Source organism: Carassius carassius, chromosome 27 (assembly GCF_963082965.1).
Source record: "Carassius carassius chromosome 27, fCarCar2.1, whole genome shotgun sequence".
NCBI classification, from domain to species: domain Eukaryota; kingdom Metazoa; phylum Chordata; class Actinopteri; order Cypriniformes; family Cyprinidae; genus Carassius; species Carassius carassius.
This window is the reverse complement of record NC_081781.1, coordinates 27,016,156-27,040,154: the sequence shown is the minus strand read 5'-3', so window position 1 is coordinate 27,040,154 and position 23,999 is coordinate 27,016,156. Positions and strand designations below refer to the sequence as shown.

Here is a 23,999-nt window from a genome sequence, read left to right as displayed (position 1 = left end):
GCACCGAAGTGATGACGCTGCTAGGGGCTAGGGAAGGGAGCCATAGAGGTAGTTTCCCCCTCAGAAAGCGGATTGGGGTTCTACAGCCGTTATTTCCTTGTCCCCAAGAAAGATGGCAGTCTCAGACCCATCTTAGACCTCAGACTCCTGAACCTCTCCCTTATGAAACAGAAGTTTAGGATGTTGACATTGAAGCAGATCCTCACGCAGATTTGCCCTGAGGACTGGTTCTTCTCGCTGGACCTGAAAGACGCTTACTTTCACATCCAGATAGCCCCCCATCACAGGCAATTCTTGAGATTCGCATTCTAGGGTGTGGCTTACCAATATACAGTCCTTCCCTTTGGGCTGTCCCTAGCTCCCCGCACTTTCACAAAGTGCATGAACGAGGGGCTTTCCCCTCTGAGACAGATGGGAATCTGTGTTCTGAACTATCTCGACGACTGGCTCATTCTAGCCCAGACCACCACAGACCCGTGCTCCTGAGCCACCTGACCTAGGACTGCTCCCCATCTAACGTATTACGTTCCTGGGAGCGGTCTTCAACTCAGTCCATATGAGGGCGGTCATATCACTAGAGCGTGCTCTGGTACTTAAGCAGCTCATGGCCTCCGTCAGGAACAAAGCCTGTTTCCCTCTGAAATTCTTCCAGAGGATGCTAGGGCTGATGGCCTCTGCCTCCCCAGTTTTACAGCTCGGCCTCCTACGAATGCGGCCCCTGCAATACTGGCTGAAACTCCGGGTCCCACCTCATGCTTGGCAGCACGGCTGCTTTCGCATCAGCCTTTGGCTCCGACACCATTACCCCTCGGACGAGTGGATGCCTCATCCACAGACGGTTCTCAAAATCTGGGAGATTTTCAGGAAGGAAGAGGTCGACCTCTTCGCCTCAGAAAGCAACTCTTATTGTCCAACCTATTTTTCGAAGGACATAGATGCGCTGGTCCAGAACTGGCCGAGCCTCCTTCTTTACACTTTTCCCCCAATCTCTTTGATCCCCCAGGTCATCAGACGAGTCAGGGAAGACAGAGTCCTCCTGGTGGCCCCACTCTGGAGGAGCCAAATTTGGTCCTTGGAGCTGTTCAGGCTTTCGACGAAAGCCCCATGGCCAATCCCCCTGAGGCGGGACCTCCTCTCTCAGGTGAACAGGACAACCTGGCATCCACGGCCAGAATGGGCTCTGCATGTATGGTCCCTCGATGGGAGCCTCTAAGCGTCCCCGGAGACGTGCTACACACCATTACTCAGGCAAGAGCCCCGTCTACAAGACGTCTCTATGCCCAGAAATGTTCAGTCTTCGTCGACTGGTGCTCAGCACGAAACAAAGACCCTTTTGAATGTGACATATCTCTGATACTGTCATTTCTCCAAGATCGTCTTGACAAAGGTTTTACCCCTTCCACGCTCAAGGTGTACGTAGCAGCCATCACCATTTCATGCTCCTATCACTGGCCAATCTGTGGAGAAACAACCCAATACTGCGAGGTTCTAGGCGGTTAAAGCCCACGCGTCCTCTCACCGTTCCCAATTGGGACCTCCACACGGTCCTTGGAGCACTCAAAGGACCTCCCTTTGAGCCACTGCGGTCAGCTGACCTTCAGCCCCTAACGCTCAAAACCGTTCTGCTACTTGCTCTAGCATCGGTCAAGTGTGTTGGTGACTTGCAGGCCCTCTAGGTGAGCCCTGCATGCCTTGATTTGGGCCCAATGATTCGAAGGTCATTTTAAAACCCAGGCATGGCTACGTCCCTAAAGTGCTCTCGACGCCATTCAGAGCACAGGTCATTTCCCTCTCGGCTCTGCCTCCTTTGTCAGGTGAGCGTGAGCTAGGGCTGTCACTTTTGAGAAAAACCTAATTCGAACGGATATTGAATATCATGCAATGTATTCGAATATATTCGAATATCTACGTTTTTAAACGTGCATACATGACTCTCGAAATGGATGTTCTCTTCCCTATATAACTTAATTAGTGTAACATTTGAATAAAACTGTTAAAATATAAAATATCAGACACTGCTTATCTCCTTTTGCCATCAATCAACCATTTTATACCACCTCCTCTGAACGGTGTGCGTGTGACGTCACATGGGGCGGGGCAACACAATACTTCACCTGAGTCCATTTCGTCTGATGCCCAATTGGATGAGACCTGACACCTGACGTCGTTTTTCCTGAGACCTGAAGCTTTTCAGTCCCGAGGCGCGATGCCATTTTGTCCGATGACTGAAGCCTTTTAGTCTGAGGCATGACCCCTTTTCATTTAATGACTGAGGTCTGAGGATGTCCTAAAATGTACACCGTAGCTATTATTAGCTTGATTTGGTCATGGGCCTACACTACAATACGTCTAGAGTGCCCTCTACTGGATAAGATGGCAAAGAATAAAATAAAAAAACAAACGGTCTAATCATAGACTAAAAAATGCGCTACACGTGGCATTTTAAAAACCGGATATTTTACTTATAGTTTGATTACAGATATTTCACGTCATGTTCGAATGCATATTTGAATATTGAATAAAAAGCCCTAGCGTGACCTGGATTTACTCTGCCCAGTGAGGGCTTTGAGGATATACATTGAGCGGTCACAGCCATTCAGGCAATCTGATCAGCTTTTTGTCTGCTTTGGGGGCCGCACCAAGGGGTCCTCGGTCTTAAAGCAACGCCTCTTGCGCTGGACAATTGATGCTATCGCTTTATATTACTCCTCCATTGGCCTTGAGTGCCCAATAGGAGTAAGATCCCACTCCACAAGAGGGATGGCCTCTTCTTGGGCCTGGTCTAGTGGTGTCTCTATCAATGACATCTGTGAGGCGGCCGGCTTTTGTCAGATTCTATAACCTGGACATCCCGACCTTGCACGCTCGGGTTCTTTCGGTTTGATACGACGGCCTCTATCAGACGCCGTCATCATGCCACCTCCAGGGATCTAGCTCCCTCTTAAACAGTGTAGCGTTAAGGGTTCGACGGCTCCGGCTCTCTCCCCTGGACCCTAAGGTATTCAAGATAATGTTTTTGTCGTTCCCTACCGATGCACGGCGTGGTTGAATTCGTTCCCCATACGCAGTATGAGTGAAGTATTGAAAGGGAACGGCCCAACCCTAATACACACATATTGTGGCTTAGGCGGAAAGCTTTTGAGAGAATTTCAAAAGTTCATAGAATTTAATAATATATACAATTACACATGATAGACACACTATAGACAATTTGCAAATCTTAAAACTTAAATTCCTCTGAATGCACACACTAGATTATTCAAACAGACCGTGAGACCACAAGCCATATGGTATTTTAAAGTGTCCTAATATTGTGTTGGAGTCCCCTACAACAGGTTTAAACGCATCGAAGGTCAGAAAACATTGTAATTTTCTCAGAATATACATTAAAGGTCCCTTTTTCGTGCTTTTTTGAAGCTTTGATTGTGTTTCAGTGTGCAATATAACATGTGTTCATGTTTCGCGTGTAAAAAAACCCAGTATTTTTCACACAATTCACCTATCTGTATACCGCTGTTTTCACTGTCATAAAAATGGGCTGATGACTTCCTTGTTCTATAAAGTCCCTCCTTCAGAAATACGCAACGAGTTCTGATTGGGCCAGCGGTTCCTGTGTTGTGCATGTGCTGGAGATGTACTTATAATCACAGGAGCGTTTTTACTGACGAGATGCGCATGAAAATCGCATTCATTTTTTTGCACAGCCCTAACATCTAGTTAGCAAAGCTAAACAGCGTTGCCCTTTGTGATCAATGGTTCACAAAGGGTCCATAAACAACGCCTTCTCCAGACAAAGAGGGAACTGCTCCATCTTTCAAGAATGATCTTTGTGTGAATCGGGCATTAAACTGATTGAGGAAGTTTTCCTCAGCAAGCTGTCCTCAGCAAAATGTGCTGCACATAGTTTTACATGTGGATTATAATTTTCGGGAACCGAGTTAAACATAAATTGTAACCATTGATCTCTAAGTACAGCGTCCTTGCGATGCCCAAACAAAGGTGATTGGACTTCGAGATGACAATAACAGCTTTTCAACGACATGGCGGCAAACACAAACGCAGCTCTTCCTCCTTCTCCGTCGGAGTGCAACAAGACCACGCCCCCTTTTTGTGAATTCATGTGGGCGGAGGTTAGTCAAATTCTGCAGGAACTAGAGGGATGTAGTCCAAATGGGTCGTTTTTTGTAGGCGAATTCTGTTAAATAACATATTGCGCTTGGCATTGAACTTTGAGCTTTAGAATTTTACAGATATTATTTATACTCTAACAAGAACAATACACACTAACTAAAGTTTAAAACATGGGACCACGAAGAAGGGGACCTTTAATATTAAGAGTCTAGAGGTCAACCGATGTATCGGTTTTGCCAATTAATTGGTACCGATAGTTGATTGCTGGAACAATCGGTTATTGGCAAAAAAAAAAACTACTGATAGTTTTCCAGGTTGCGTCCGTTGCTGGAGCGGCTGAGAAGCGTCTGTTTTCATTATACAGTGCCTCTATTGGTTGAAATTAGGGCTGTGCGATATGGACAAAAAAAATCTATCAAGATTTTTTGATCAATTTTGCGATTTCAATTTTAATCACGATTTTGACACACACAGACATGCATTACAGTCATAAATGCATTCAGTATAAATTTTTAACATATTTCCAAAAGAAAACCAATGAAAGCTTTATCAAATGTCTCTAGAACAGACATAAGTCAAAATAATCACTAAGTAAAGATGTCAAACAACGCCAAACTGTGTAACGCCAAAGCACATTAAAATAATGTGCAAGCGCGAATCTATCCACTCGCACCAGTGATGCGCGGGTCAATGTATTAATAACCCGCACCCGACCGACGTTTTCAACTAACCCGTCCGCAACCTGGACCGCAAAAAAATAAATAAATAAAATATTGTACCCGACCCGCTTCCTGACCCAAATTTTTAAAAAGCAGTAAATGCTCATCGTAGCGTCATTGGCCCATAGGAACGTAGGCAAAACTACCTAGGCAAAAACAAAACAAAAAAAAAAAAACACAAATCTTAATATATTATAATTTTGTCAAGATTTATAAAAAATCGTCAGTAAGCTCATAATTTGTACTAAAATAGTCTAGTCTGGCTATGTCTTTTTGTATGTTTCTGCAAGGTCAGCAGACATTGAGGCTCGGGTTTGTTCCGATCAGAGCTCGTGAGAAAACGCATTTTTGAATATCCCGATCCACTCGCTCATTCCGTGGGGTCTCGCTCAACCCAGAATGGCCTGCTGGTTCGAAAATATGCAAGGAGTCATTTTATTGTTTAGTAATAAACTGGTGTTTTCTGTGTCGCTGCAAAGATGAAGTTGACAATGCAGACTTGCGATGAATGCCAGAGAGAAATGCACATTTCATATGGATTACATCATCAGAGAATAGCCCATTTATTTTGGTTTGAATATTTTCATTTAAAAGACATTTCAAGCTTTCTGTAATATATAGCCTATATTTCTCAAATCTGTGAGGCACACACTGAGTTGCCTCACATGCAGTTCACATGCAATGCAAGTGATCGTGCCGGGGCCTTATTACATTGTCTGCTAGGCTATATATTTGCTTCTTATTTATTAAATACAGGCAACTGATTGATAAAACATTGATCAAAATTAAGATACAATTTATACAAAATGAAAATCTTTTAAAAAGAGTTTTCTGTAAAACAAAACTTAATGAAGTCGTCAAAATCATGTTTTACCAAAAACAGCGACATTGCTCCCCTTGTAGTCTCCTTTACCGCATCTATCTCTACGTGCAGACTGAGCTTGTGCGTCATCTTCATGCCAGTTATTCAGCCAATAAAGTGTAGGCCTATGTATTTCAAAAATGTGTCTAGTACTATATAAATGACAAAGGTTTAATTGCCATTTTTATTTCCAAGGACCCGACCGACCGTGACCCGAATGTCATTAAAAATATTTTTGGATGACTCGTAACCGCGGGCAACCGCTCATTTTGGATCAACCCGCGCATCACTGACTCGCACGCAGATTTCCTTTGCTCTGTTAACAAAACCAGATGCGCGTGCTCAGATCATAGACTGTATAAGGCTCAGATATATGCTGCCTTACAACGTGTCTCCTCTCGCTCAACCTGTGTCCTGTGCACTCACAACTCTCTCTGTGCTCACGCGCAAGATATTAAATCTTTTCGCACCTTTCTATATATAACCTTTTCTGTTCTCATCTTTTTACTGCGTGCAGTGTGAACTTTCTGTTCCATTAACATGTGCTCGAAAAAAAAGGCTACGCATCACAGAGTGTGTGAACCTGGAGTTAGGCATATGCCCAGTCTGCTCTGTTCTCGCGCTCCACTTAGGTGCGCTGCATCCTAAATGGTTCAGATAACATACTGCGGGAGGTTGGGGCTGCAGAAAGTCGTGCTATAAAGCGATTTAGAAATCGCGCACACTCAAATGGCAATTTTATTTCGATTTCGATTAATCGCACAGCCCTAGATGAAATCACTGACAGCATGTGCCTGTGAGAATGAGATGCATTCTAACATATCGGTACATTAAACTCAGTTAGTGAGGGCTCGTTTAAAATATTGCACATATATAGGCCGTTCAGATTATTTGTTCAATGAAATACCTTATATGTGCAGACGATGTACGTCTGTTTGTGGATGAAATGGCCAAAACTATGTATTTTGCATACATCACATTATAGTGCGGTGTGCATGAAAATAATTACAAGGCGCAGAGCGAACTTCTCATCCATAGTGGTTCTCACGTAGTCCTTCTACTAGGGCTGCACGATGTGTCGTTTAAGCATTGATATCGCGATGTACGAATCCACGATAGTCACATCGCAGGATTTGCAATGTAGGCTGTCATAGTTGATCCTTTATTAATTAATCGTACGGGCCAGCTGCTCCCCAGCCCTTGACGAATGTGATTCGTGGATAAATTGCACAGCTTAACCATCATAGAGTGAAAGTTTAACATTTGCATGTGTTTTTAAGTCCTGTCAGTTTAACAGGGCACTTATAAGAACGAGCGGAAAGAGAGAGAGAGAGAGAGAGCACGAGAGAGCCCCGGCTGTGCGCGCACGCTCACCTTCACCGTCTTCAAACAACACGAGCGCTGTCTTTCTCTCTCTCCCTAGTGCATATTAATCAAAATCAATTGACAATGGTGTCAAAAAAAAAAAAAACCTATCCAGTGATGAAATGTTTTCTGTGTTGTCAAATCTTGTGCGATATCCTAAACTGCAGAGATAATTACACAATGCTTGGCATACACGTCTGATTCACGAACTAATGATTCCTTTGAATCATCATTAGAATGAGAATTAGAATGAGAATCACCGTGCGACTCTCCCGGACAATCAAAAATGGGCAAAAGGCGGAAGCTACTTGCTGAAGCCACGTCCACCAAGCGCGACGGCAGTGTCAGCAGCGGCAATCCCCCGTCACTCAAGAGGCCACACCCTTAATTATGCAGAACTTTAAGTTTTAATATAATTTAAACGGATCAGTTATAAAAAAAATCACCCCCCTCACAGTTGTCATGAAGGGGAAAATTAGCTATTTAGACCAAAATCATTTTTTGCACCAGGCTGTAAACATGTTTTTTCTACTGTAAAGTTGGGCATTTTAACATGGGGAGTCTATGGGACTGACTCCCTTTTGCAGCCAACCTCAAGCGGCCAGTCGATGAATTGCAGTTTTAGTCACTTCCTTATTGGCCTCACGAGAGAGAGCGGGAGGTTGGCGCTCGGAGCGAACGCAGGTCATATGACAAAAAAACAACCGACCTTTCCATGACAACATCAAAAGCTCAGCCGAACAGCTGATCATAGCCGGATCATAACATACTACATTAAAGGTCCCGTTCTTCGTGATCCCATGTTTCAAACTTTAGTTAGTGTGTAATGTTGTTGTTAGAGTATAAATAATATCTGTAAAATTCTAAACCTCAAAGTTCAATGCCAAGCGAATTATTTTATTTAACAGAATTCGCCTACATCGAACGACCAGTTTGGACTACATCCCTCTACTTCCTGCAGTAATGACACAGAAATACAAAAAAAAGGGGCGTCGTCTTGTTGCACTCCGAAGGAGGAGGAGGAAGAGTTGCATTTGTGTTTGTCGCCATGTTGTCGAAACGCTGTTATTTTCATCTCGGAGTCCAATCATCTTTGTTTGGCCTTCCCAGGGACGCTGTACTTAGAGATCAATGGTTACAATTTAAGTTTAACTCTGTTCCCGAAAATTATAATCTGCATGTAAAACTATGTGCAGCACATTTTGCAGAGGACAGCTTCCTCAATCTCAATCAGTTTAATGCTGGATTCGCACAAATATTATTCTTGAAAGATGGAGCAGTTCCCTCTTTGTCTGGAAAAGGCGTTGTTTATGGACCACAAAAGGTAAGTGTATTTTATTATTTAAGTTGGTGCATTTAACAGTTTCTGTAACTTATTACACAAAGGGAAATGCTGTTTAGCTTCGTTAACTAGATTGTAGGTGTGGCAGGGGGGCGTGGTTTAGCGAAGTCTGCAACGGGAGAGAGAATCAGGAGACGAGCGGTAAGTGAGTGGTTTGGGCAAATATTATCATCACCCGTTTCTTGTTCCAGTAATTGGCGTGGAGAGTATAAAACGCCAGGAGAGACGGAAGCAAGCGAGAGAGAGACGGACTGCTGACCCGAACCGGAAACGGAAACCGGAAGGAGTAAACCGAAAGTGCTCTGCCAACGTGTCAGAATAGAAGTCACCATTTGGTGTTTGCAAAGCTTTATTTATTTTTGTTATTAATAAATACGTCAGCAGTCCAGCCGAACCCTTTGTCCTCTTCTTTGCCGCACACGAACTTACTACACTGGTGCCGAAACCAGGGAAGGAAGAAGGGCCGCCGCCGCCATGCAAAGCCCGTCTTCCACGCCGCTTGCGGATATCATCGCTTCCCTCGCGGTCCTGCACCGCGAACAACACCAGGCCCTGCTGGACCTGAGGTCCAATCAGGAGAGATGCTTCCAGGCCATCATTCAGGCCCAGCAGGAGGACCGCAAGAGTTTCCGGAGCTGGATTGATCGGGAGGTTCGCGCCGAGGCCGCCGGCCGCCCCCATGCACCTGCCACTTCACAAGATGGGGCCCCAGGACGATCCGGAGGCCTTCCTGGAGCTGTTCGAAAAGTTGGCGGAGGCCTGCGGGTGGCCCCTCGAGCAGTGGCCGGTGCGCCTCATTCCCCTGCTCTCCGGCGAGGCCCAGGTGGCCGCGCAACAACTTCCGGTAGCAAACCTCCTGGTCTTCGACGACCTGAAGAGGGCCATCATCCAGCGGGTCGGCCGGTCGCCAGAGCAACACCGCCAGTGCTTCCGGTCCCTGGACTTGGGCAAGGCTGGTCGGCCCTTCGCAATGGCCCAACACCTTCGGGACTCCTGCCGCAAGTGGCTACTATCCGAGGGAATAGCATGTGGAGCATGTCGTCGACCTGGTGGTGCTGGAGCAGTTCATCGCTCTGCTTCCCAAAAAGACGGCCGAGTGGGTCCAGTGCCACCGCCCTCCATCCACCTGGCAGAGGACCACATGGTGGCGTGCCCAGGGGTCGGCGCACCCCCACCTACTAACTCTCTCTCTCCTTCTCTCTCTCACCCGGTCCCTCTCCCTAGGTCCCGTCCACCCGGCCCTCCTCGTGTCCCGGGCAGGGCTTGTGGCTGCCAGAGGGTACAGTGCTTCCAGTTCTCCGCTCTCTCCACGCCAATTCCCCAATCCACTCCCTGCCACTGGGGCGGCGGGTAGGTCTGGGCTGGCCTGTTGGCGTTGCGGGGACCCGGAGCATTTCGTGGACAGGTGTCCAGTGATGGAGGTGGGGATGATGATCCGGGTCCCGGACGTCCCACAGGTCACCCCCGGTCAGGCTGGCGAGTACCAAATACCTGTGAGTATCAAGGGGGGTACATATCCGGCCTTGGTGGATTCAGGATGCAACCAAACCTCAATCCATCAAAGCCTGATTCAACCGGGGGCATTGGATACAAGCCGTGTGGTTAAGGTGCGGTGCGTACACGGGGATGTGGTGGAGTATCCGGTCGTCCCAATTATTATTCAGTTCCGGGGACAAAAGCATAGTGTAGAGGTGGCGGTTAGTCCCCACCTCCGGCATCCGATAATTTTGGGAACGAATTGGCCTGCGTTTACAGCTTTATTGGGGTCGTTATGTGCGGATGCCTCTTGGGGAAGTAAGGCACGGAAGGAGAGCACGCAGGTACAGGTGGGAGAAACTGAGCCAAGACCGCTGGGGTCTGCTTCAGGGGAACCGAACGAAATCGGGAGACTGATTCTCTCGGAGCGTGATGACTTTCCCCTGCAGCAGTCTCAGGATTAGACATTAAAGCATGCATTTCAACAGGTCCGCTCCATCGGTGGCCAGCCTCTCCAACCTGCCCTCCCACTCACCTATCCGTATTTTGCCATTTTAAAAGACCGGTTGTATCGAGTGACCCAAGACGCTCGGACAAAAGTGAATACAACCCAATTGTTAATTCCGAAGAGCCGCAGGGAAATGCTTTTCCATGCGGCTCATTCTAACCCTATGGCGGGCCATTTGGGACAGGCAGCAACACTAAATCGCCTCATGACCGGTTTCCTTTGGCCGGGCATTCATGACAACGTGCGCAGGTGGTGCGCGTCTTGTCCGGAATGTCAGTTGGTGAACTTACCGGCTGCCCCAAAAGCGCCTTTGCGCCCTCTTCCCTTAATGCAGGTCCCCTTCGAGAGAATTGGTATGGACCTCATCGGGCCATTAGAGCGATCGGCACGAGGACATCGCGTTGCATTAGTCATAGTTGATTATGCAACACGATATCCTGAAGCGGTGGCCCTCCGCAACATTTCCGCTAAAAGTGTTGTGGATGCCCAGTTTCGTCGTATCTCCCGGGTGGGGGTTCCAAAAGAAATCCTCACCAATCAGGGCACGGCGTTTATGTCACGTACGCTACGGAAACATTACGGATTGTTGGGCATTAAATCGATTCGAACTAGCGTCTATCACCCACAAACCGACGGCCTGGTCGAACAATTTAATCGCACTCTTAAATCCATGATCCGTAAGTTCATTCAGGAAGACGCCAAAAATTGGGATAGGTGGCTAGAGCCCTTGTTATTCGCTGTGCGAGAGGTCCCACAAGCCTCCACGGGGTTTTCCCCCTTCGAGCTTCTCTATGGACGCCAGCCCCGGGGGGTGCTCGACGTACTGAGGGAAACTTGGGAGGAGAGTCCATCTCAGGGCAAAAATGAAATTCAGTATGTGCTGGACTTGAGAACAAAACTCCACACATTGGGGCGGCTATCAATGGAGAATTTGTTACAAGCCCAGGACCGCCAGAGCCAGCTGTATAACAGGGGAACTAGGTTACGCAAATTTGTACCGGGAGAGAAAGTACTTGTATTACTCCCAACGTCGAGCTCTAAATTATTGGCTAAGTGGCAGGGACTGTTTGAGGTCGCACGACAAGTCGGAGATCTCGATTATGAGGTAATACGGTCCGATAGGAACGGGTCCCGTCAGATCTACCACCTCAACCTCCTTAAAAAATGGAATGAGGCAGAATCAGTGATGTTGGCAATGGTGATTGGGGGGGAGGATGATCTCGAACCAGAGGCGAATATCAAACCACAATCCCTCGCCCTGGCTCCAGTTGGAGATCACCTCTCGCCGTCCCAACTCACTGATTTAACGAAATTACAGGCAGAGTTTGCCGACGTCTTCTCGCCCCTACCGGGCCGTACTAACCTAATTCAGCACCATATCGAGACCGAGCCGGGTGTGGTAGTTCGCAGCCGGCCGTATCGCTTACCTGAGCACAAGAAAAAAGTAGTTCAGGCTGAATTATGCGCTATGCTTGACATGGGGGTAATAGAAAAATCCAACAGTAACTGGGTGAGCCAGATAGTTTTAGTTCCGAAAACAGCCAGATACGGTCCAGTGGACGGAGCCGTGTCAGCAGGCCTTTACCCGGGTCAAGGCTGCTCTGTGTGGCGGGCTGTTGTTACACTCTCCTGATTTTTCTCTCCCTTTTCTGTTGCAGACAAACGCGTCGGACAGGGGGCTGGGGGCAGTCCTGTCCCAGGAGATAGAGGGGGAGGAACGGCCGGTGCTGTACATTAGCCGGAAGCTCTCGAAGAGAGAGGCTAAGTACAGCACCATAGAGAAAGAGTGCCTTGCCATAAGATGGGCCGTCCTCACCCTCCGCTTTTATCTCCTGGGACGGGAGATCACCCTCTGTTCGGACCACGCTCCGCTGCAGTGGCTCCACCGCATGAAGGATACCAACGCGCGGATCACTCGTTGGTATCTAGCTCTTCAGCCTTTTAAGTTCAAGGTGGTCCACAGACCGGGTGTTCAGATGGCGGTGGCCGACTTCCTCTCCAGAAATGTGTGGGGGTATGTGGCAGGGGGGGCGTGGTTTAGCAAAGTCTGCAGCGGGAGAGAGAATCAGGAGACGAGCGGTGAGTGAGTGGTTTGGGCAAAAATTATCATCACCTGTTTGTTGTTCCAGTAATTGGCGTGGAGAGAGTATAAAACGCCAGGAGAGACGGAAGCAAGCGAGAGAGAGACGGACTGCTGACCCGAACCGGAAACCGGAAGGAGTAAACCGAAAGTGCTCTGCCAACGTGTCAGAATAGAAGTCACCATATGGTGTTTGCAAAGCTTTATTTATTTTTGTTATTAATAAATACGTCAGCAGTCCAGCCGACCCCTTTGTCCTCTTCCTTGCCGCACACGAACTTACTACAGTAGGGCTGTGCAAAAAATCGAATGTGATTTTCATGCGCATCTTGTCAGTAAAGCCGTTCTGTGATTAGAAGTACATCTCCAGCACGTGCGTTCAGATCAGTATTGCCAGGTTTTCAAAACAAATCCTGCCCACTTGCTTCTCAAAACTTCAAAAATCTTCCAAAACTAGCCCAATCGTGTTTCCAGGAGGGCAACGTGCGCTAAGCTGCTGTCAAATCACAACACAGGAACCGCTGGCACAATCAGAATTCGTTACGTATTTCTGAAGGAGGGACTTTATAGAATAAGTCAGTCATCAGCCCGTTTTTTTGACAGTGAAAACAGCGGTATACAGATAAGTAAATTGTGTGAAAAATACTGTGTTTTTTACAAGCAAAACATGAACACATGATATCTTGCACACTGTAAACACAAAGCTTAAAAAAAAACATGAAAAAACGTGACCTTTAAGATATGTAGTAGTAAAGGGATAGAAATCCTTTGCTGATACTTCCTTGTCATTGTGGAGAGCACAGTTTATGGTTGCATAGCAACGACAGACACCACGGGAGCGCAAGCACTTGTGAAAATGAGAAACCATTTTTAGACGCGATAATGCCCCTTGATTCATAATAAACTGAGAATCTATTTGGTTTAAAAATCGCTTTTGTTTTGTTTAAAATGGAGATCACGATTACACACAGAATAACATGTTCCAGTCTATTTAAAAAAGAAAATACTCATTTGAATCATTAATTCAAACACGTTTAAAATTAATTCAGTCTCATTCACAAATTCCTGTTTAATTAATGGATGATTCAGTTTTTTTTTTTTTTATGAATCTCTTGAGTCATCTTGAACACAAATAGAGTGAAAGGCTTTTTTTAATAAGCGTGTTTTGCTTTGGTACCGAAACTGGTACCAATAACCATGGATTTTCACTGGTATTGGTACAGAATACTGAAATTTTGGTACCGTGACAACACTAGGTCCAGCATAGGAGACTGTAAGTTAAGTGTTTGGTGTGTGTGTGTTGACAAACCTTTCGCGATGTCCTAACATCCAGGATTCCCACTAGACTTGTGCCGGTATTCGGTGATATATCACGGTAATTAATATGCACAATATTGTTATCGTGGGCACTTCTAAACACCGTGAATAATTATATATTACAAATTATTCCGAATTTGGAATGCATTTTAAGAATACTATTCCCATCAACTGTTCAAAATGCACAACACTGCTGTATGCTGCTTGAAAGACACGCGTGTGCTCTGATGTAAACAAGTACGCATGAGAAGCACATGGGGGAACAAGTGAGAGATACGCTGAGTGAAAGCACATTCACTCTCTGACAACAGATGGCGCTAAACTGCAGAAAATGCGGTCCTTACCCTTGAAACCCCACAAATAAACCAGCTGCCCTAATTTCTAAAACATATTTAAATAATTTTAAATAGCCAATCAGATTTGTGTATTAGCTATGATGTTCATCACAGTGCCAAATACCTAAGTATTAAGACTTAATAGGTTATTTTACTCTGGACTACAACATGCCATAGATATTGTTTGAAAGCATTTTGATTTTTTTTTTTTTTTATTGTCAATTTACATTTTACATTAGGGCTTCATTTTTAACATTAGTTAATTCATCAGTTAACATAAACTGCCAATGAAATTTTCTTCTGAATATTCATTCATCTTAGGTATTCCAATATTTAATAACACGTTGTTAAAATCTAAAGTTGCAACTGTGTTATTTAATGAGCTAACATGAACTAAAACTTTAATTTTTTAATTAAGATGAATAACTTCTGTAGCAAATGTAGCTATTGCTCATTGTGCATGTTAATGGTTAACTAATGAGATCTTATTGTAAAGTGATACCTATGGGTCTTTATAGTTCTTTTGCACTTTAACCTATGCAAAACTTTTAACTTTATATATTTTTCTGTATTGCTTTATTGTATTTAAATGTTGTTATTTTTGTTCTAAGAAAAAAACGTTTTTTAACCTGTTATACTGTATTATGAGCATTTTTTTTTTTTTTACTAAATTTCAATACTGTAATAATACCGTTTACATTACATTTACATTTATTCATTTAGCAGACGCTTTTATCCAAAGCGACTTACAGATATGGACAGTGGAAGCAATTAAAAAACAACAAAAAGAGCAATGATATATAAGTGCTATAACAAGTCTCAGTTAGGTTAACAGTATACGTAGCATGGGATTTTAAATAATATAATAAAAAGAAAACAGAATAAAAAAAAAAAGAATAGAGCAAGCTAGTGTTAGAGGTCTTTACACATACACACACACATACAATTGCATAATAAATGAAAAGAAAATAGAATACAAAAAGATTAGAAAGGTAGTTAGATTTTTTTTTTTTTTTTAAGAATAGAATTAGAATAGTGAGTGTTAAAGTTAGCGGGTCAAATAAAGATGGAAGAGATGTGTTTTTAGCCGATTCTTGAAGATGGCTAAGGACTCAGCTGCTCGGATTGAGTTGGGGAGGTCATTCCACCAGGAGGGAACATTTAATTTAAAAGTCCGTAAAAGTGACTTTGTGCTTCTTTTGGATGGCACAATCAAGCGACATTCACTTGCAGAACGCAAGCTTCTAGAGGGCACATAAGTCTGAAGTAACAAATTTAGGTAAATGGGTGCAGAGCCAGTGGTAGTTTTGTAGGCAAACATCAATGCCTTGAATTTTATGCGAGCAGCTATTAGAAGCCGGTGCAAATTGATAAACAGAGGTGTGACGTATTCTTTTTGGCTCATTAAAAAATTAAAAAATCTGCAGGATCGGACAGTTTTAGCAATGTGTTCTGAGAAAGTCAGCTGATCATCAATCATAACTCCAAGGCTTCTAGCTGTTTTTGAAGGAGTTATGGTTGATGTGCCTAAATTGATGGTGAAATTGCGATGAAACGATGGGTTTGCTGGAATCACAAGCAGTTCTGTCTTGGCAAGGTTGAGTTGAAGGTGATGATCTATCATCCAGGAAGAAATGTCTGTTAGACAAGCTGAGATGCGAATAGCTACCGTCGGATCATCAGGATGGAATTAGAGGTAGAGTTGAGTGTCATCAGCATAGCAGTGGTATGAAAAGCCATGTTTCTGAATGACAGAACCTAATGATGCCATGTAGACAGAGAAGAGAAGTGGTCCAAGAACTGAGCCCTGAGGCACCCTAGTAGTTAGATGTTGTGACTTGGACACCTCACCTCTCCAAGATACTTTGAAGGACCTATCTGATAGGTAAGACTCAAACTATTGAAGTGTGGTTCCTGAGATGCCTTTTGCCAGTAGGGTTTATTGGAGGATCTGGTGGTTAACCATGTCAAAAGCAGCAGACAGATCAAGCAGGATAAGTACTGAAGATTTGGATTCTGCTCTTGCCAGTCTTAGAGCTTCAACAACTGGGAGCAAGGCAGTCTCAATTGAATGTCCAGTTCTGAAGCCTGATTGGTTGCTGTCAAGGAGGTTGTTGTGTCTGAGAAATGTAGAGACTTGGTTGAACACAGCTCGTTCAAGTGTTTTTGCAATGAAAGGAAGAAGGGAAACTGGTCTGTAGTTCTCTAAAAGAGATGGGTTTAGGGTGGGTTTCTTAAGTAGTGGAGTTATACGAGCCTGTCTAAATGATGAGGGAAAAACACCAGTGTGGAGGGATGTGTTGATGATGCGAGTGAGTGCAGGTACAACTGCAGGAGAAATGGCTTGAAGGAGATGAGATGGAATAGGATCAAGCGGGCAAGTAGTAGGGTGATTAGAAAGGATGAGTTTTGAGACTTCTGCCTCAGAGAGTGAAGAGAAGGATGTAAATGAGTGTAATGTTTCTGGTGATATTAGCTTGACTGATTGAAATTTTAAACTTCAGTTTACCGTAATAAAAACATGAGCAATTAATCGCAACAGGAAAATTTGATACCGGCATATCCCTAATTCCCACACAACACGTCAGCTAAAGTCCGATTCGAGACCTAATAACTCCTTTGAGCCGATTCATTATAATGAAAGGTTAAAGCATTGCCCGTCAGTGTCTGAATTGGTGTATAATGAATCATTACTTCTTAGAAGAACATACACATATGAAATGAGAAAGTAAGTGTGCTTACCCCAATTTTGCCTTAATAATCCACAGTATGTATAGGCCTATGACAATGTGTAGTAAATTACCTATAAAATCATTTAGTTTAAAGTTAGACTGGAGTGAGATGACACTAGATCAAAGCACAAAGCAAGCTGTTGCTAGCTAGCTGCTAATGTTATTAAATTTTATATGGTAAAAAATTACACTATTACACCTTTTAACGCTACGTTTTTAATGCTACTTTTTAATTGATATGATTATACTAAAATAATTATCAGGTCTATCAAAAAAGGATTTTATATTTCTAAACTATGAAAGCCAGTCGTGGAAAAACACAAACAGTTTATTTGTATTTATTTTAAATTTAACATTTATTGTCAATACTGGGCTTGCGGATCATTTGGGTACTAGGGTTGCTGTGTGTGGATGACCATGTCGGTCAGCCACCACCGAAGACCAGTTTTGACCCAGGAAAAACCCTGCTATGGCTGCCATGGATCTGCCAATGGCAGTGAAGGCCTGCTTAGTGGCACGGAGAGCAAGATCTGTGGTGCAGCGCACCATGTGGTCCACCTCATCAGGTTATAGAACCTGACCTTTATCCATGTCTTTCAACAGTTCAGCCTGATATGCCTGAAGCGCCGCAATGGTATACAATGAGACCATGGCATGATTACTTAACCTCAAGCAGCTCATCATACACAGGGCAGGAGCACTCAGTCTTCGTCCTCATCTGAAATCTCCTGCTCATCCTGGCTTGGAGCCAGAAGAGCACTAGCCATTGGATCAGACAATGTAAGCAAGATAGCATCTTCATCAAACAGCTCACTCTCGTCCTTGATCAATGAGCATGAAATGGAAAAACTCTTTTTCAACTCATCAACCATGTCCACCTGCGATCCCAACAAGCTCATTTGAATATGAAGAGGAGGATGGAGTGCTCTCCTGGTGCCCTTTTATACTGTGGTCTTGCCGGGTAGTGACTTCACAGGCTGTCGCCTGCCAATGTTATTGTCATGTTTAGATGTACAGTCGTGGCCAAAAGTTTTGAGAATTACATAAATATTAGTTTTAAAAAAGTTTGCTGCTAAACTGCTTTTAGATCTTTGTTTCAGTTGTTTCTGTGACGTACTGAAATATAATTACAAGCACTTCATACGTTTCAAAGGCTTTTATCGACAATTACATGACATTTATGCAAAGAGTAAGTATTTGCAGTGTTGGCCCTTCTTTTTCAGGACCTCTGCAATTCGACTGGGCATGCTCTCAATCAACTTCTGGGCCAAATCCTGACTGATAGCAACCCATTCTTTCATAATCACTTCTTGGAGTTTGTCAGAATTAGTGGGTTTTTGTTTGTCCACCCGCCTCTTGAGGATTGACCACAAGTTCTCAATGGGATTAAGATCTGGGGAGTTTCCAGGCCATGGACCCAAAATTTCAACATTCTGGTCCCCGAGCCACTTAGTTTTCACTTTTGCCTTATGGCACGGTGCTCCATCGTGCTGGAAAATGCATTGTTCTTCACCAAACGGTTGTTGGATTGTTGGAAAAAGTTGCTGTTGGAGGGTGTTTTGGTACCATTCTTTATTCATGGCTGTGTTTTTGGGCACAATTGTGAGTGAGCCCACTCCCTTGGATGAGAAGCAACCCCACACATGAATGGTGTCAGGATGCTTTACTGTTGGCATGACACAGGACTGATGGTAGCGCCCCCCTTTTCTTCTCCGGACAAGCCTTTTTCCAGATGCTCCAAACAATCGGAAAGGGGCTTCATCTGAGAATATGACTTTGCCCCAGTCCTCAGCAGTCCATTCACTATACTTTCTGCAGAAGTCTGTCCCTGATGTTTTTTTTTGGAGAGAAGTTGCTTCTTTGCTGCCCTTCTTGACACCAGGCCATCTTCCAAAAGTCTTGGCCTCACTGTGCGTGCAGATGCGCTCACACCTGCCTGCTACCATTCCTGAGCAAGCTCTGCACTGGTGGCACTCCGATCCCACAGCTGAATCCTCTTTAGGAGACGATCCTGGCGCTTGCTGGACTTTCTTGGACGCCCTGAAGCCTTCTTTACAAGAATTGAACCTCTTTCCTTGAAATTCTTGATGATCCTATAAATTGTTAAATTAGGTGCAATCTTAGTAGCCACAATATCCTTGCCTGTGAAGCCATTTTTATGCAACGCAATGATGGCTGGACGCGTTTCTTTGCAGGTCACCATGGTTAACAATGGAAGAACAATGATTTCAAGCATCACCCTACTTTTAACATGTCAAGTCTGTCATTCTAACCCAATGACATAATGATCTCCAGCCTTGTGCTCGTCAACATTCTCATCTGAGTTAACAAGACGATTACTGAAATGATCTCAGCAGGTCCTTTAATGACAGCAATGAAATGCAGTGGAAAGGTTTTTTTGGGATTAAGTTAATTTTCATGGCAAACAAGGACTATGCAATTCATCTGATCACTCTTCATAACATTCTGGAGTATATGCAAATGGCTATTATAAAAACTTAAGCAGCAACTTTTCCAATTTCCAATATTTATGTAATTCTCAAAACTTTTGGCCATGACTGTATACTTCAGACACCGGTCACAAAGGCGTTCAAAGATCACAAAGGCCGAGACAATGGTAGCTTTAGCAACATTAGCCTTACAGAGAGCGAAGTAGTTCACCCACCCAAAAATGACAAGTGTCATTTACTCACCCTCATGGTCCAAAAGAGCATTGGTGATAATTTTAATAAACTAAATGTTTCTTGCTGATGCTACTTTTTTCAATGTCTGTTTGATGCTTTACACAATTATGACTTTAAATGATCTTTTGGGAGTACTTTTCCAGCCAAATTTTATGTGTGATTAATTAATTAGATTAATAAATTGCCACATCATGTAATCAATTACCATTCATATATATATATATACACACACACACACAAGGCCCAGACCCTTTATACCCATCTCTTTTGCTAAGGTGCAAAACTAACCTCTTCAATGCATCTGCGTTGTGACTGGCTGGACTGAACAGTCTGTACTAGTGGCTGTAACCCACCGGTTAGGAACATGTTAATTTGACTGCTTTATTCGAGTTAAAGTTTCTTAAAACACTGATTATGTAAAAATATAAATAAATAAATAAATACATAAAATAAAAAAGGAACAGATGCACAATAATAAGGTTCAGGTACTTCCTTACATCAAGCGTGGTAAGCAAGCAGCATGTTAAAGTTAGAGCTCAAAAGCATCTGGCTGGCTGGACAGAACAGCCAGTGCAAGAAGGAGCAGCCCCACAGTCAGGAACACAATCTGTTGTAACGGCAATAAAACTCCTTAAAATTTTGATGCTTACAGCACGAGCGTTACAAGACACATTCAACTCTGAGCTCAGTCAGCTAAAGACCAAACCACTGAACTCACTGAAATTATTTATCTGAGGGAGTTAGGGAGTGGAATATTTGATTGCAAGAATTCCCAAATAATTATAAAGTTTTATATATTATCCATTTTAATAGAAAAAGACTGTACATGTCACATCTTGTAAAACCAATTTAAATTATTTTCCACCAACACCAACACTTTTTATTTATTATTTATTAGTATAAAACTTTTTTCAAAGTAGCTTTACAGAAAGTTATACTATTATGCCTATAGTGAAAAGGGTGTAACTGCATTTTAGGACGGTACACAATGATGATACAAATGGTCCTCTGGATTTAGATCTAGCTAGGTATAGTGTATTTATTATTTTGTCAAGCATATATCAGTGCTACAGTGCCACCTGAACATTCAAAATGTAATTAAGAGATTTAAATATTTGTCAACTTTGTTTAATGCAAGAATATGAAGTTCTCAAAAAAATAAGAAATGTAATGGTTGGTCAACGTGTGATGTGAGTTTAAAATTTTTCTAATTGAATTAGATAGAAATATCCGTTTTTTTTAATGAATTTGCAGTTATTTAAACTATAAGAGAGAGAGACTTTAATGTCACTTTATAATTTTGTGCTTATCTAGGGAATTACTGAGTGGAATATTTGATTGCAAGATTAGCCAAATAATCATAACTTTTTATATATTTTCCATTTTAATAGAAAAAATTTTTACATTTCACGTCTTGTAAAACCAATTTAAATTATTTTCAGGACAACACAAACACTTCGATATTTATTAGTATAGCACTTTTTTCAAAACAGCTTTACAGAAAGTAATACTATTATGCCTATAGTGACAATGGTGTAACAGCATTTTAGGGCGGTACACGATGATACAAATATTCCTCTGGATTTAGATCTAGCTATTATTATTTTGTCAAGCATATATCAGTGCTACAGTGCCACCTGAACACCTGGACATTCAAAATGTAATTAAGAGATTGCAATATTTGTCAACTTTGTTTAATGCAAGAATATGAAGTTCTCAAAAAAAAAATGTAATCAATAAAATAAAAAATAAGACATGTAATGGCAATTTTTCAAATTGACTTAGATAGAAATATGTTATTTAATGATTTAGCAGTTATTTAAACAATACTTTTTAATTTGAATTTTCATTTATATCAAAACTCCAGAACAATGACCCCCCCTGAGTTAGGGAGTGGAATATTTGATTGCAGGATTAGCAAAATAATTATAAATTTTTATATATTTTCCATTTTAATAGAAAAAGACTGTACATTTTATGTATTGTAAAACCAAGTTAAATTAATGCCACTTTATAATTTTAATTTTCACTAATATCACTACTCCAGAACAATGACACCCCCCACCCACACACCAGTTCTTTACCGTCCTTCTCCCTGCGATCTAAGCCACAACGTAAAAGCCAGCCAGTGTTACGATCACACAAAAATGAAACCAGAGACATAAATATCGGCACAGATGTTATTTGATGCTTTCGTTTTATGTGGTTTTGGGTCTTGTAATACAACATAGGAATGGGCAGAAAAGATGGCATATTCGGTCGGAGTAAACACGTCCACATGGCGGTCAGACGTGTTGACAACATGGCGTATGGAGCAAAACCACCCAAACACCAGAAAATTTACAAAACAACAGATCCAGAAACTGTCAAATTACAAAGTTTTTTTTACCGTAGACCCAAATGTCAACAGTTAGGTGATGTTTCACGGTGTATGAACACACAAATGAATGCATGCATACCTGCTGGTGTGGCCCCAAATATCCGCACCACGGGCACTTTCTTGACATCGCTCTCTCTGAACTCAGAGTAACAGACGTCCAACTCTCTGATCGGACTGCTCATGTAATAATCCGCCGTGACGATCCGCACTGAAAACATGTTCTGTTCGGTTCTGCAGGGCAAGCATGAGATTACTAATGATACAAATAATAATAATAAAAGCACAGGCAGCAGTCGATCCGAGCTTTCCCTTTGAGGTGCACCGATGTTTTGTGTTTCTGCAGAAGACTGCTTGGACCTTGGCGGCTTTAAGCAGAGCGTGATTTGCAGAAATATGGATCGCGATAATCATTCGATAATCCTATGCTGCAAGAATGCACATCCATAGTTCCTTACAGAACGGATTGAATACAACACGTATTTAATTTTAAAAGAACAATCTATTGTATACTCTCACTACTGCAATACGATCTCGACACTGTTGGGCAATCCTAATCATTCCCATTCTTCCCATAACCACGTAGAGTGCACTGCAGCATTCCTTGCACCCAGCCGCTAGGTCAGATAGTTCACTTCTGCTGGAAAAGGAAGCTCCACGCTGTCTCTGCTCCTATTGGTCCGCACTAAAGACAAGATGCCTTCGGATTGGTTTATCTGAAGACAAGCGTGCTGATTGGCACATGTTAGGCTCTAGAGTCGGAAATAACAGGGATATTTCAATGCAATAAAAGCCTCAGATTATATATGTATAGGCTACATGTAGGCTATTCATAAGGTGGGTTGAACTATAGGGTTGAGCAGACAGAGTTGATCCAAAACATATAATTGAAATAAATTAGGAAACGCGCGAGCCTTTGTTTAACTTCTTAGTATGCGATATCAGATGCAGCTACTAATTAATTTAGACGTTTCCACCAAATTGCTTCTTACTGCTGCCACTAAGTTACCTGTTGGGTTGGGCGATTTTTAAAAATCTTTTCATGCGTATTCATTCATGCGTACGAATTCTTTTTCCTGGAGTAAGAAAAGTAATGAAGTAAACAACGATTTAAAATTCTGTTTTCATGTCGATTTATACACATTTACATTAAATACTCCACTCGCATTAATAGAGATAAACAATGAAATTACATAATTTTACAAAAAAAAAATTTTTTTATGAACAATAGGCTACATCTCATGTGGTATGCTATGTTTTAATGACAGCGAGGAGTGCTATAGGTTCACAATAATTCATCTTTGAACTAAACTGCAGATCACATGTTACGATAAATATTTTAGCGAGAACAATGATCAATGATGCGCACTTACTTCGATATTATGGTGGACACTGCTGGATTCAGAGGTCTAACCGTCCATTGTCTAGACCAATGATAGCTTACTGTACCAGGGGCGTCGGACTGGGGGTAAAACCAGTACTGATTACCAGGGCCCCAAAGGAAGAAAGGACCCTTGAAAAGTCTGGAATATATATTTTCAACAGGAAGGGGGCCCATAAGGACTGCCTATGCATAGGGCCCGGGATCTTGTGCAGCGCCCCTGTACTGTACAACCACAGCTGTACGGAGGTGTCGATGTCGTGTGAAGGCATCTCCACAACATAATGAAAAATACCACTATATTTTAAGGATATAACTAGGAGAAAACAGTAAGATTGTCAAGTTTATTTTTAAATAACTTGGTCTGTAATTTGGCGAATCAGACAATTGTATTTACACTGCAATAAATATGGGCCTATCTGTTTCCACTAAAAATAGCTAAAAGATGTTAATTAACAAACCAACATTTAATTTGATTTGAATTGTTTATAATAATTGAAATACTATCTGGCCAGTTTAAAAGAATGAGATCAACCCCAGATCGCTTGAAGATTAACATAAATTTTCTGTCAGGATTGCCCCCTCAAATAATATTATTTCAATGATGAAAAATATATCAAGATGGTCATAAAAATCAACATTTATTCAACTTAAACCACTTATTTAACATTGAATCTACATGGAAATATG

General features: G+C 42.7%; 1 protein-coding gene across 4 annotated transcripts in view; it reads right to left on the bottom strand.

Moving 5' to 3' along the window:
• rev3l (REV3 like, DNA directed polymerase zeta catalytic subunit) overlaps nucleotides 1-22,566 on the bottom strand; it is a 180,727-nt gene extending 158,161 nt beyond the window's left edge. For all 4 annotated transcript variants that reach the window (XM_059513238.1, XM_059513239.1, XM_059513240.1 and 1 more), the window contains exon 1: nucleotides 22,011-22,566. In XM_059513238.1, coding sequence (XP_059369221.1) covers nucleotides 22,011-22,149 — 139 coding nt within the window. In that variant the 5' untranslated portion in view covers nucleotides 22,150-22,566. The remainder of the gene's footprint in view (nucleotides 1-22,010) is intronic.
• Between the last annotated feature and the right edge of the window lie 1,433 nt (nucleotides 22,567-23,999).